This window comes from Haplochromis burtoni, unplaced genomic scaffold (assembly GCF_018398535.1).
Source record: "Haplochromis burtoni strain Fernald_Lab_line unplaced genomic scaffold, NCSU_Asbu1 Contig_1175, whole genome shotgun sequence".
In the NCBI taxonomy this organism is placed as follows: Eukaryota; Metazoa; Chordata; class Actinopteri; order Cichliformes; family Cichlidae; genus Haplochromis; species Haplochromis burtoni.
In genome coordinates, this window is record NW_024583536.1 from 35,300 (window position 1) to 49,482 (window position 14,183).

A 14,183-nucleotide genomic window follows, 5' to 3' on the forward strand; every position below is an offset into this window, starting at 1 on the left:
GTTTATCAATTCAATCACCCCAGAGATATTGGTTTGTGAATTTTGGAGAAAGAGTAACACATCATCCGCATAAAGGCTGATTTTATGTTCCACGTTCTTGCATTTTATGCCCTTAATTACTGAATTCTGTCTAATTGCTGCTGCTAGTGGTTCAATAAAAATTGCAAATAGTGAAGGGGAGAGTGGGCATCCCTGCCTGGTGCCCCTCAAGAGACAGAAGCTGGAGGATGTCTGGTCATTTGTTCTAACACAAGCTGTTGGGGAATTATATAATATTTTTAACCAGTTTATGAAAGAGGATCCAAAACCAAATTTGTGTAAAGTTGCAAATAGAAATTTCCAGTTAACTCTGTCAAATGCTTTTTCTGCGTCTAAAGAGAATATTGTAGTTTCTAGGTTTTTACTGTATGAGTAGTCTATCAAATTAAGTAATCTACGTGTATTTGTTGATGAGTGCCTACCTTTTATGAAACCAGTTTGGTCAGGATGAATTAAGAGGGGGGTTATTTTCTCCAGTCTCTTTGAGAGAGCTTTGCAGATTATTTTAAGGTCTACATTTATAAGGGATATTGGACGATAGCTTGAGGGATATACAGGGTCTTTGCCTGGTTTTAGCAGGAGATTAATGTTTGCAGAATTCATATTTGATGGAAGTCTGCCCTTTTCTTTAATTTCCAACAACGTTCTGTAGAAAACTGGTGCTAGAATCGACCAGAATTCTTTGTAGAATTCTGCAGGAAAGCCGTCTGGACCTGGAGCCTTATTATTGTGCATACTTATCAGGGCTTCCTGGAGTTCACCTGGTGTCAGTGGTGAATCCAGTGCCATTGCTTGAGTGTCCAATAATTTTGGAAGAGTTATGTTGTCCAAAAACTGATCAATTTCTTTTTTAGATGGGTTTATTTGTGGTGAATACAACGTTTTATAGAAATCCCTGAAAATGTTGTTTATTTGTATCGGTTCATATATTGTGTTCCCAGATGAATCTTGAACAGCACATATAGTTGTTTTTTCTTTATTTATTTTTAGCTGGTTTGCTAGAAATTGACCGGATTTATTACCATGTTCATAATTTTGTAGGCGTAGTCTTTGTACTAAGAATTTTGTTTTTTTATCAATTATCTCATTTAATTCTAGTTTTGTTTTGCGTATTTTGTTCAATGTTTCCTGATCTTGGTGGGACGCGTAGGCTTCTTCTAGTGATTTGATGTTTTTTTCTAATTCCTGAATATTTTTGTTTTCTTTTTTCTTTTTATGTGATGAGAAAGAAATTATTTTACCTCTCATCACAGCTTTCCCTGCTTCCCATAGAACAGAAGCTGATGTTTCGGGAGTGTCATTATAGTCCAAATATGAAGTCCACTCTTTTTTAAAATATTTAATAAAGTCTTCATCTTTAAGTAGTGATATATTAAATCTCCAGTTTTTTCTTGGCGTAGTATTATTCTTGTGCATTAGTGTTAAAGATACAGGACCATGATCGCTGACAGCTATAGGATGAATCTCAGTGTCTGAAATGTCGTTCAGCAGTGAGCTGCTGACCAAAAAATAATCCAGACGAGAGTAGGAGTGATGGACATGTGAGAAAAAAGTATATTCCTTACTGGTGGGGTGACGGGAGCGCCATGCATCGCAAAGACCAAAGTCGCTCATATATTGTTTGATTATATTTGTGGACTGCCAATTACGCTGAGTTCCCGCTGTATTGAGCCTATCCATGTCTTCATTTAGTCCAAGGTTGAGGTCACCTCCAAGAACAAGTGTGCCATCTAAGTGTTCAGAGAGTGCACTGAAAAAACCGTGAAAGAATGAGGGATCATCAACATTTGGACCATATACACTTGCAATACATAGCTTTTTATCAAGTATAGATAGTTTAATGATTAAGAATCTGCCCTCTGGATCTATAACTGTATCGAGTACTGTGAAATTAATATTTTTATGTATTAAAATTGCTACTCCCCTTTGTCTAGAATTATAACAAGCTGAGAACACATTAGGAAACTCAGGTGTTTTAAGTTCATTCGAACCTCTAAGAGGTCTGTGGGTCTCTTGTAAAAGGACAACATCTGCCTGTAGTTTTTTGAGTTGGTTAAATATTTTTAACCTCTTTTCTCTGGAGCCAGCTCCATTTATATTCCATGTAATGAACCTCAGTGTACCCATAGATGTTTGTGTATAACTAGGGATGTATGCTGTGTGCGTCGCTTAGACAGGTGGAGAGAATACGTCACTTGTTCATAAATAAAGAGAAGGAGAGAGAGAAAAAATGTGTGGCGAGATGCTCCGTGGGTCTGACTTAGTGTATGCATAGTTACTAATATGAGTAGGCTTGGCTTAAGTGTGTGTGTGTGTATCTTATATGACTGTGTGCGCTGTCTGACTGATGTAAATGTGCTGCCGTTGAGCGCATGGTGCGTATGTGTCGAAATAAAGGATGTTTGTGGATGAGTGTCGAAGCAGGTGATCGAGGCAGTGAAAGGAATAAAGAAAGAAACCAAGGACAGGGGTGAGCAGCATAAAACCAAGAGGGGGAAAAGAGAGGAGGGAAAAAAAAACGAGAAGAAAAAAAAACCAGAAACAAAACGTAAACATTCCAATTAAATCACTGACGGAGAGTGACGGTGTTAATTCTGCTATGAAATCACACTTTAAGATGCGATTTGATACTGGTAAGTTAAACAGATGTTAATGCAAGTTAGTGTGAGTGGATAGGGAAATGGTGTAGCTGATTCTTATCTGGTGTGAGGTTAATACAGCCACGGAGTGATGTTGGGGTCGCGGTGGAGCTGTCCGTCCACGTACAGCCGGTCCACAGCGATGACAGCGCGGGAGCCAATCACCTTCTCAGCAGAGCGCACAACACGCTGCAGTCTCTGTTTGTCCCTGATAGTGGCTCCAGCGTACCACACGGTGATGGAGGAGGTGAGGATGGACTCGATGATTGCAGTGTAGAATTGCATCATCGTCCATGTTGGCAGGTTGAATTTCTTCAGCTGCCTCAGGAAGTACATCCTCTGCTGGGCTTTCTTAATGACGGAAGTGATGGTGGGCTCCCACTTCAGGTCCTGGGTGATGGTGGTACCCAGGAAGCGGAACGAGTCCACAGAGGTGATGGGGGTGTCAGTCAGGATGATGGGGGGGAGTGGGGCTGTGTGCTTCCTGAAGTCCACAATAATCTCCACTGTCTTCTGGGCATTCAGCACCAGGTTGTTGTGGCTGCACCAGGACACCAGACGTTCAACCTCCCTCCTGTAGGCAGACTCATCCCCGTCCGAGATGAGTCCGATAAAGTCTTCTAAAAAAAATCACAAACGGAGTCATGTTTTTAAAGATACCGTTAAAAACTGAAAAACTCAAACTGGATTTCAATTTTATATTAAACTGTAAAAAATTCAGCATCACAAGGTTAGCTTCAGATTACTGACCTGAGTTTAACAGTGTATAAGAAAATTGTCAGGCAGACTTATTCCAGCGTCAATTCCTCCACCTCTTGTTGAGCCTCAGCTCGAATTTTAACCTTGACAGTATTCGTTGTGGGCAAATCTCTTGCAGCATGTCTACAGTGACAGGATATCAGCAGCAGAGGACCAACTGCAAAGAAAAAGGTTTTAGTCAAACTTAAGCCTTCAGAAATGTGGAGACGACTGCACTGATGCTTCAAACAAGACTTTGATTAACACTGACTCCATTAAGATTTTTAGAGTTAGAGTGAAATGACACCAGTGTTTATATTTTAGCTATTACTGAAAAATAATTATTTTATTATTATTATTTTTTTTATATTCTGGTCTCAGAATGGTTCTTTATAAATTTGAAAGGAATGCCAGGATTGCTTTTAATTACTTAAAAGCAAGCATGGACTCTCATGTTTACATTTAAATGTATAATCCAATCAGCGGATCTGAAATTTCAAAAACTCACTTAAAATTTTTGCTTCATCAAAATTATCCACTAAAGTTATCTTACTTACGTAGCAGCACCAGCAATGGGCCCTGTACTAGTGTCCCAATCCCTGCAGATCCTAATCGTGCTCCTTTGATTGGCTGATTGTTTCCACATATGACTCCATCCTCACAGCTGCAAATTTGAACTGTCATTTTTTGTGGTTCTGGACAGAAATGTCCCTGCTGATCTTTTACCACTAATTCCACCATGTAGATACCAGGCCCCACGGTCTCCTGAGCCCGCAAAATAGCTGCAGTGTCTGTCAGAAATCAAACAGAAATGTGGAACATGTACAGAATTAATGTGCACCACTCTTAAAGTACAGCTCAAAACATACAAGTAAACTGCTGATAAAAAAACAAAAAAACAAAAATGCAAATGGATTTTATCCTCGTATATGTATAGTGCACAATACAAGTTCTCCCCCTCAGTGTTTGTCCCAGTACCTGTTAACCTTTCCTGCATGTTTCTAGCAAGTTTGTGATTTTGTTTAATTACTCAAGTGACTTTGGACTTTTCATCAGCCAGAATGAAGATCTGTTTTCAGTTTACTTTGCCTATTTTCATGTGTCTGCAACTGAGTGCAAATTTGAAATTTCTCTGATTTATGACAGATTCTGAACTTTCTCAAGTTTGACTAGCTTGCTGCTAGTTTAAAAACATGACCTATTACTCGGTAATAAAATGAATTCTGAAAGATGAAAACAAAGTTGACACAACTAGCTCCGAATTTTCTGTGCTTTTTTTTGTATTTATTTATTAAATTGTATTTTTTAACTAGATATATTTTAAATGATTGGAAGTCATCTCCTCACCAAACCCCCCACTCCACTGATGACTTGCTCTTGGCCAACACCCTTAACGACTTCTACTGCCGTTTTGACGAGCCATCAGGCAGCCTTCACACCTCCAACGGCCCCAACAATAGAGACACTTTGGACACTAATTCCCCCACCTCTCCCCCCTCCATAGAGCCATCACCACCTTCAAACCTGTTCACCTACAACACCCCCCTCCTCACCCCACACAAAAGAGGATTTCACACCACCTCCTCCCACCACAACTCTTCATATTCATGAAGCAGATGTGAGGAAGCAGTTTAGGAGTCTGAATGCTCGGAAAGCTCCCGGCCCAGACGGTGTGTCTCCTGCCACCCTCAGACACTGTGCAAACGAGCTGGCCCCAGTGTTTTCTGGCATTTTCAACTCCTCACTGCAGGCATGTCATGTGCCTGCCTGCTTCAAGTCCTCCACCATAATCCCTGTCCCCAAGAAACCTAGGATCACTGGACTAAATGACTACAGACCCGTGGCTCTGACATCTGTGGTCATGAAGTCATTTGAGCGCCTAGTTCTCTCCCATCTCAGGACCCTCACGGCCCCCCTCCTGGACCCCCTGCAGTTTGCATACAGAGCCAACAGGTCTGTAGACGACGCCATCAACATGGCCCTACACTTCATCCTGCAGCATCTGGACTCCCCAGGAACCTACGCCAGGATCCTGTTTGTGGACTTCAGCTCTGCCTTCAACACCATCCTTCCAGACCATCTCCGAGACAAGCTTTCCCAGATGAATGTGCCTGATCCCATCTGCCGGTGGATCACTGACTTCCTGACGGACAGGAAGCAGCATGTGAGGCTGGGAAAGAATGTCTCGGACTCCCGGACCATCAGCACCGGCTCCCCTCAGGGCTGTGTTCTTTCTCCTCTGCTCTTCTCCCTGTACACCAACTGCTGCACCTCCACCCACCAGTCTGTCAAGCTAATCAAGTTTGCAGATGACACCACCGTTATTGGACTCATCTCGGACGGGGACGAGTCTGCCTACAGGAGGGAGGTTGAACGTCTGGTGTCCTGGTGCAGCCACAACAACCTGGTGCTGAATGCCCAGAAGACAGTGGAGATTATTGTGGACTTCAGGAAGCACACAGCCCCACTCCCCCCCATCATCCTGACTGACACCCCCATCACCTCTGTGGACTCATTCCGCTTCCTGGGTACCACCATCACCCAGGACCTGAAGTGGGAGCCCACCATCACCTCCGTCATCAAGAAAGCCCAGCAGAGGATGTACTTCCTGAGGCAGCTGAAGAAATTCAACCTGCCAACACGGACGATGATGCAGTTCTACACTGCAATCATCGAGTCCATCCTCACCTCCTCCATCACCGTGTGGTACGCTGGAGCCACTATCAGGGACAAACAGAGACTGCAGCGTGTTGTGCGCTCTGCTGAGAAGGTGATTGGCTGCAGACTCCCATCTCTGCAGGACCTGTACACCTCCAGGACATTGCGGCGTGCAGCTCGGATCTCAGCTGACCCTTCTCACCCTGGACACAGTCTGTTTGACCTGCTCCCCTCAGGCAGGAGGCTCCGGTCCATTCGCACCAGAACCTCTCGCCATAAGAACAGTTTCTTCCCCTCTGCTGTTGGACACATGAACAATAACCATATGACTGTCCCCGCCACTAACACATGACCCTACGCTGTGTTCACTGTATCATTCCATGTTTGGCACTGATCACCACCTGCACTCATGTATATATCTTTCAACGTAGCACTCTTAATTCTTACTCTCATGTATATATCTCATGTATATCTCATGCACATATCTTTCCACGTAGCACTTTTAATTCTTATCCCTACTTTTATTTTTTCCATGTCTATTTAAGTGTTATTTATGACACCATGTTTGCACTGAAGCACCGCAGCAATTTCCTAATGTTGTAAACCTGCTCAACATTTGGCAATAAACCCCATTCTGATTCTGATTCTGATTCTGATTCTGATTGAGATGCTCCACTTTCCATTGTCCTTTGGTGCCTTCTGGGATGATCTCAAATTTAAAAGGAGGTCCATTAGGATATGCATCCTCATCATTGGCATTCAGAATAACAGTATTCTCTCTGGTGCATATAATATAGGTATTACTGGTCAGGATGGGGCAGTGGTCATTCAAATCTTCAACCTGGATGGCTATGGTACCAGTGCTGTTTTACTAGGCATGTCTGTGATGTGAAAACAGAGATGTTAATATATTAGTCACCAGTTTAACTTCATTTCCACTGATCTTTCCTTTCTTCAGAGACAAGTTCCAGGACTTTCTATCATGACTATGTGCAGGCAGGCAAGAAGAAGGGACCCAAAATGCAGAACTCACGGAGGCAAACGTAACTCAAAATACTCAGCTTTATTGCTGGAAAGAAACGGAACAAAAAACTAACTAAACTGGGAATACGGAACAAACTTAACAGGCAGGCAGGCTGGCAAGCAGAACACACAGTGAAAGTGAGGGTACGACGCAATAACGAGCAGGGGAAGACGCAGACACTAAATACCAGAGGTGAACAGAGCTAAGAGGAAACAGCTGGGCGACACAGCTGGCGCAGATTACACTGACGTGACAGGGAGAGGACAAAGCTGAACGCACTGACATAAGGTACAGACCTACAAAGTAAAACAGGAAGTACATGACAGACACAGAGATCCAGACGAGACACAGAACTTAACAGACGCAGACTCATGAGCAGACATAATAACATAATGGACAGACAGAGGGAACACAGAAAAGTGGGACCAGGGCAGACAGAACAGAAACCTAGCAGATGGCAAATCTTAATGGAAAACACAATCAGAATAAACAAGATCATAATAAAGAAACACAAAACACTGAGTCACCAGACTCAGGACCACGAAACTTTCATTCTGTACCTTCTGTAATGCAGAGTACTTTGGCAAAATATGTCCCATTGACCAGGTATGGAGACTCCCTATCAGGTCTCTTGTTGAGTTTGATCTCAGCTGTCTCTGAGTCAATAGTCCGCCAGTTTTCAGGGTCTGAGACTTTGGCATACCTACATCAGAAAGAGCTCACAAGCCAGTTATCATTGTACATAGGAAGAGAAGATGACAATATAGTTCATGTTTCTTATGTAAGCACTGACCTGACATTCTCAGCTACTTTTCCAGTGTCTTCATCTATTGCAGGATAGCTACCTATAACCTCGGCATTGTTGTAGAAGGTTCCTCCCTCTGAGATGGGAATAGCTTTGACCTTGGGATCAAAACGTGGCCCCTCAAGCTGATTCTTTACACTGATTTTGATGGGATAGATTTGAATTTTTACTCCAGAACCAGGTCCTGCATCTCTTGACCCCCTGGCACCACTTGCTCCACTTCTAAAACTTCCATCAAACGGTGGGTTCTAGTTTTTTACAGCTAACTCTAGTTCACCGTTTTGCAGATTCTCACAGCCTGTGACACGGCAGACAAGAAGAACATAAGTGAAATGCATATGAGGGACTAGAGGTTACGATCCCTGATAATGCATTATCAGGGAAAATCTTATTATGTTTGATATCTGTCCATAGTTAAATTATTAAAGTGGTTTATTAATTATTAAGTGGTTTGTAAACCGTGTGGAGCCACTCGCATCGGTAATACAAACAAGCTTTTACGCTTTATGTTTTAGTCACTGAATCAGCTTCAGATTTAGTCTACTATATTCATGTGATATGTAGTTGACCAAAACTAAAATTATTTAGATGCCTAAATAGTAAAAAAAAAGAAAGAAAAAGAAATGTTTTAGTCAAGACTAAAACTAAATCAAAATTTGCTGTCAAATTTAACACCTTCAGGATTCATGTTGTGTTACATGTGTAAGGAAAAGACATGTGGATGTAAACTTGTCCACCTTTACTACCACCACTCTTTGTATCTTCACTCTTGCAACTTTCCCCTCTCATTCACACTCACATTTTGTTATGTTTCTAAAAAACATGCTCATGAACATGTCGCATCACTTTTTCTTTAGCAAAAAAGCTGAACTGACACTGAAAAAACTTTGTGCCACTGGACTGTAGGATGGCACTTGAAGTTGGTTCTTTAGCACTTTCATAAATTAAAGCTGCATAAATGATAAAATGCTGTGAAATATACAAGTCTTCTAATAAGATGGTGTTCTTTACAATGATGTCAAGTATTTTAGTAACAATAATTTTGGTCTCTGAAAGCATAATCATCCAATAATAATTGCCAGCTTTCAAACTAACCATCAAACTAATTTATTGCCAAAGCTGACAGCAAAAAATAGCAGTGAACCAGCGCCTAAGTCTTTATCAGGATTTCCTCAAACTCTGTTACTTCCTGATTAAAACCAATGATTATCTGAGCATGTCACAGCTTTCACAAACACTATGCATCAGCAGCTGTCATTTCTGAAAGCCACATTTTCTAAATATCTTAGAAAACAATCAGAGCATCGTTACACTCACAGGCAAAGCAAAAGCACCAAATGGGGGTCCTATGATTGTTGGTGTTTATAAATAAAAGTGCATAAATCAAAGCTGAGACATAATTCATGTTTCTCTTTCACCATTTTTGGTGCAGGAAGCAGAGACACAACAAAACCTTAAGTTTTGTTGTAGCTGATGCACTAACAGTACATGATCAATTATATTGGCTTGGCTTCTTTTGGTGCATTCCTAAGGGCCATTGTTCCTTTCAACCATTCTACTGGTTTCATTTTTTTAAATACTGAGTGCTTACTACTTTCTTTTTATTTAGGTTCAAGCTGCTGCTTAGTTTATTGAGTTTGTATTTCTAGTTAGTTCCCTTACTCATTCGCATTATTCCTGCCCTGGACAACAGTTTGTTTTTCTGTTTTCATGTGTTTTGGTTTCTGTATTGAGTTTATTTATTTTTTTATTCCTTTAGTCTTCAAGGAGATTAATTTTTTAAGTGGTTTTTAATAAATATCACAGTATGTTTCACAATGACAAATTATAGAAGCTTAATCTTAACTTTAAGAGAGCCATAAAACATAAGAAGCTTGGTTTGCTTGTGCGACTGGAGACAAACAGGATGCAGTGGATTAAGCAAACTCAACATTTGGGTTCGAGGTAATACTGGGAAATACTGGGTAATACTTGCCTGAAGAGACTCTCCTCAGTCTCCTCAGGCTACTGAGGAGAGATCCACCATGTTCAGTGAGGACTTTTGACCTCAACAGTCTTCCACTCCAGCTTATTAATTAACCAAACCCAGCCAACGTTTTAATTCGTTTGAAAGCTTGGCTCTTAGTAAATTAGAAAAGTCAACAAGCAGTTTTAGTTGTTATCTTTTGTCCTCTTGTCTCTTACTCAGTTTCTACTGTCTGATTTCTCAGACTTTTTATCTGCTCAGTTCTGGTAAAATAATTATTGTGATTTTAACATACATACAGATGTAGAAAATGACAGCCTCAAAAATGCATTTAATCGATTATTTGACTCAGTAAATGTGAGGCTTCTCTCATTGTTTTTTATCACTCTCTGGATCTCTTCCTGACACATGACATAAAAACATTTTTCCCTGAAAATTATCTTGGGTTTTACTTTTTCCATCTGAGGAGTTTCAGTCAAATTTAATTTTGGTGAAATTCACATTCCATTTGGCTTTTCTTGATGTTGTTGCAATAGGATACTTGAAGTGAAGGGAAAAGACTTTGAAGTCTGTTTTACAGCTTTTTCTGGAATTTCTGATCTCACAGAGGTGTTTTGTTTTCTTCTAATATAGTATTCACCATCCTAGGCATAATTACAGCTAAATAAAGTCAGTCACGAGAATAAATACTAATCGAGGGCACCTGTTTTCTTCCAAAAGGAGTATTAAAGTTTCGCTTATGTTTGAAGTGATTCTGGTGCTGCTAAAACTGCTAAACCACATGTTATTAAATAGCCCCATTTATCTTCTTTCTTCAGTCTGGGAGAAATTTAGCTTAAAAAGCCAATCAAGCCCATTAAAAAAAAAAGAAGTAATAAGTAAATAACAAAGTTCAGTTTGTAAAGACATAAAATTCTTTGTTGACTCACCACAAACAAAAGAAGCACAAAACCCGTCATAGAAACCTGAGTCATGTCTGGAGAAAAGTCCTGGTCCAGATCAAATGAAGATTATTGAGTCCCTGTAGCGTGTCTGCTAAATGAGGAGACACACACACACACAATCCACAGGTAATGTCTTTCTTCTAGTGAAATCAAACTAGTGGGTCCTTTTCAGAGCAGCCAGCGTGACATGCTTGTTATCTGATCATTGCTGGTTTGAATCAGGAAATAAAAAAGTTTGATGAAGAGTGAGGCGTAAGTGCAGTACACTGTCGATTTTGATAGCAAATCAGTGTAGATCTGTGGTTTTATCGTTATCTTTTACTGCATGAAACATGTTCCCAATGCTAACGCTATATAATAATGAATAAATAAACAAGTTTAAAATTTGTTTTGAATTTTGTCTCACCCTTTTTTTACTACCAGATATCAGCCTTAAAAAAAACACCTCACTCCGAGTTCAACCCTGTCCTCACTCCTCATAACTCCTTGTCACGATATTACCTCTTTAAATGACGCAGATCGATTATCCGTACACTTTATCGTAACTCGCCAGCCACGTTGTTATGTACACCTGCTCAGATGCTTTTTACCATTTAACCTCTTTTGCAAACTTCACATTTTCATCCATTTTCTAAAAGTATTTCAGTGCTGCTTAATAAATAATAATAACTAATAATAAATGAAAAACAGTGCTTGTAAACAACAAATGTTCCCACTGAAACAAAAACAAAAGGAGGCAAACTGAGACTGTTTTGTCGCTTTATATAAAATTGTTTATTATCACAAAAATCCAAACTTAAAAAAAAAAATCAACATAAGCAAGAGATTAAATGAGATTATTGGATCAGAATATAAAAGTAATGCATCTCTAAGAAACCTTTATATTAAAAGTGCAAATGTGCTCCAGGATGAGCAATAAATAATCTTATTTACACACACACACACACACACACACACACACACACACACACACACACACACACACACACACACACACACAGGCTCAGGAGAGGAAAACATTCACTGGGACGTCCAGCTGCTGACTCCAAACCATGGGACCCCGAATAAAAGAAAGCAAAACACAAGAACGTAAAGGAATACTCCAGGTAAACTCTTCAGTGCGGAAAGAGTTAGATTGACAGGAAATAAAGTGGAATCAAAGGGTTGGAAAACCTTTAAAACTTTTACAGAAACATTTGATAACTAGCAAAAAAAACACAAAATATGATAAAGAGATTAGTCAGTCAGTTGTGTTTTTTTCTTCTGTTTTTTAGGAAAAGAGAAAAAAAAATACATCACTCAGAAGCTGCCTTCTGCTCCATCTATGAAGCATTACTCTCAGGTCCGTTTGAAGTTTTTTATTGGTTTTAATTCATTTTAAAGTTGACCTTTTTCTATTACTTGAACCTCCAGATTTTTATTCTTCGACTCTGTTAGAGCAGCTTTGCATGATTCACAGTTCAAAATAATCCTTATTTATCAGATACTAGGGGTTGCTTTTCTCCCCTCCCAAACAGTTTTCACCACAGGTAGGTGGAGTTTCTTTGCTCACAGATGACCATATTAAGGATATCCACTCTGTATGACATCACACAGAGCCAAGAACAGAAAAATCTGAAAAAAGGTCCACTTTAAGAGTCTTTGAGGAGCCACCAAGTGGTCCCATACTCCATTAGAGGAGGTCTAACCCCAGTCATACAGACGTTTAGACTAATTAGTGACACCCTGGCAACCACTGATCACTAGAGAACCATGAGTATTCCTTGACCAGTTGTCAAAAGGTTGATGGATATGAAAGCGATCACAAAGACGTATACAGTGTTGCACCAAAAATCTCTTTGCAAATGTTTGGCTGCAAGCAGGTTGCTACAGTCACCCATAGGTTAGCATATTCCATGCAAACTACAGGCGACCACGGCAATATGCTAGCAACCTAAGACATCAGGATGAAGTTTTTAGTGCAGCACCTTCTTTGCAATTGATTTCTCCAAGTGGCTAGCAGGAACCTCCAGCAACCACTCACTCATTTTCCCCTAGCAACCAGAGATTACCAGGGGATCAACAATCAATCTTCAGACCTGTGTGACTGAGGCTGGACAAACATTCAGATGTGTTTTTTTCCTAACATGGATCATATCAAAATTTCTACTTTTTCTTTCCACTGCTGTTTGGAGTCAGCGCGGTGTCAGGGTTTTCAGGTGTGACAGGATAATTTACAGAAAAATAAAAACCTTTCCTAGCCATATTATAGTCTCTGACAGTTGAGTAATCCTTTAACAAATGCAAAGTTTTTGTGTGTTTTCTTGGCTGAACAATGTGCTTCCTTGAGGTTTCGAAGGATGTTTGATGTGGTATTACCCTCTGTGTGCCCAGGATTAATGAGCAGCCACAATCTTTTGCTTAGAACCTTCCAGAATAGAAGACTTCAGTCAAAATGAGTTTGTGGTAAGTTTGTACCGTTTATAAGAAGGAAGGATTCAGTTTCTCTGTTTGTGTCTGTTCTGATTAGTGTATTTGCTGATGATGCTGTGCATCACTGAGGGAATCTGCAGCTAATTAGCTTGTTCACACTCTGCTCTTCTTCTGATTACTGAGGCCATCTGAGAGTTTTTTTCATGGAATTATAGCACAGTACAGGCTCCAGAGCGAGGTCCTCTGGAGCCAGACTGCTGCGGAGCTCGACCTTGGTGAGTCACAGCACTGATGGCAGCAGCCGGGGATGGAGGTTCTCCCTGGATAGCTTGGTCTCCGCTGGCAAGGCCCTGCACTGAGGTTTGATCCCTGTCATTTGTCTGCTTGGGCCTGGAGGACGAAAGTCGTCTAAAGAGCGAGAGCTGCGAGGGCAAAGATGAGATAATTAACTCTAATTACCTTTCTGTTTATCACATGTAAAGTAGGTTAAGGATTATGCAAAGACTAAAATTAAAAGAATTTGAATGTCTATATTATGATTGAAACTAAACTACGTTTTAGTGAAAAGACTAAAAATAAAACTAAATCAAAATTTGCTGTCAAAGTTAACACTGGTCAACATACTGAGGTTTTTAAAAATGGGATTCAGATCTCTAACCCGGCGTTTTCATACTACGTTCATCTGCACATCTGTTCAGCTGATAGTTTAAACATTTCACATTTGATTTTTTGTCTTTTCTTTCCTTGTGTGTTTACTTTCTTCTATAATTTTTAAAACTATACAGTGAGACACCGGTACAGGTACAATTTACACTAATGTATGCTCTAAGGCTGATTAGACCTTAAGGTAATGCCATAAAACTTTTCAAGGACTAGAAAGATATACATGTTTTATGTTCCCAACCACTAAAAAATGATATTTGTTCAGTGTCTTCTAGGTTTCAATGGCAGGAGCCAG

At 40.3% G+C, this 14,183-nt stretch overlaps 1 protein-coding gene across 1 annotated transcript; it reads right to left on the reverse strand.

The window, feature by feature from the left end:
- Positions 1 to 3,252: 3,252 nt before the first annotated feature.
- On the reverse strand, positions 3,253 to 12,840 carry LOC102293862 (desmoglein-2-like). Its single transcript, XM_042216661.1, has 6 exons — positions 12,781 to 12,840; positions 7,892 to 8,151; positions 7,659 to 7,801; positions 3,974 to 4,207; positions 3,429 to 3,594; positions 3,253 to 3,298 (listed from the first exon to the last, which is right to left on the reverse strand). Exons 1-5 carry the CDS (start codon positions 12,838 to 12,840, stop codon positions 3,467 to 3,469), a joined length of 825 nt encoding a protein of 274 aa, XP_042072595.1. The 3' UTR covers positions 3,253 to 3,298; positions 3,429 to 3,466.
- Between the last annotated feature and the right edge of the window lie 1,343 nt (positions 12,841 to 14,183).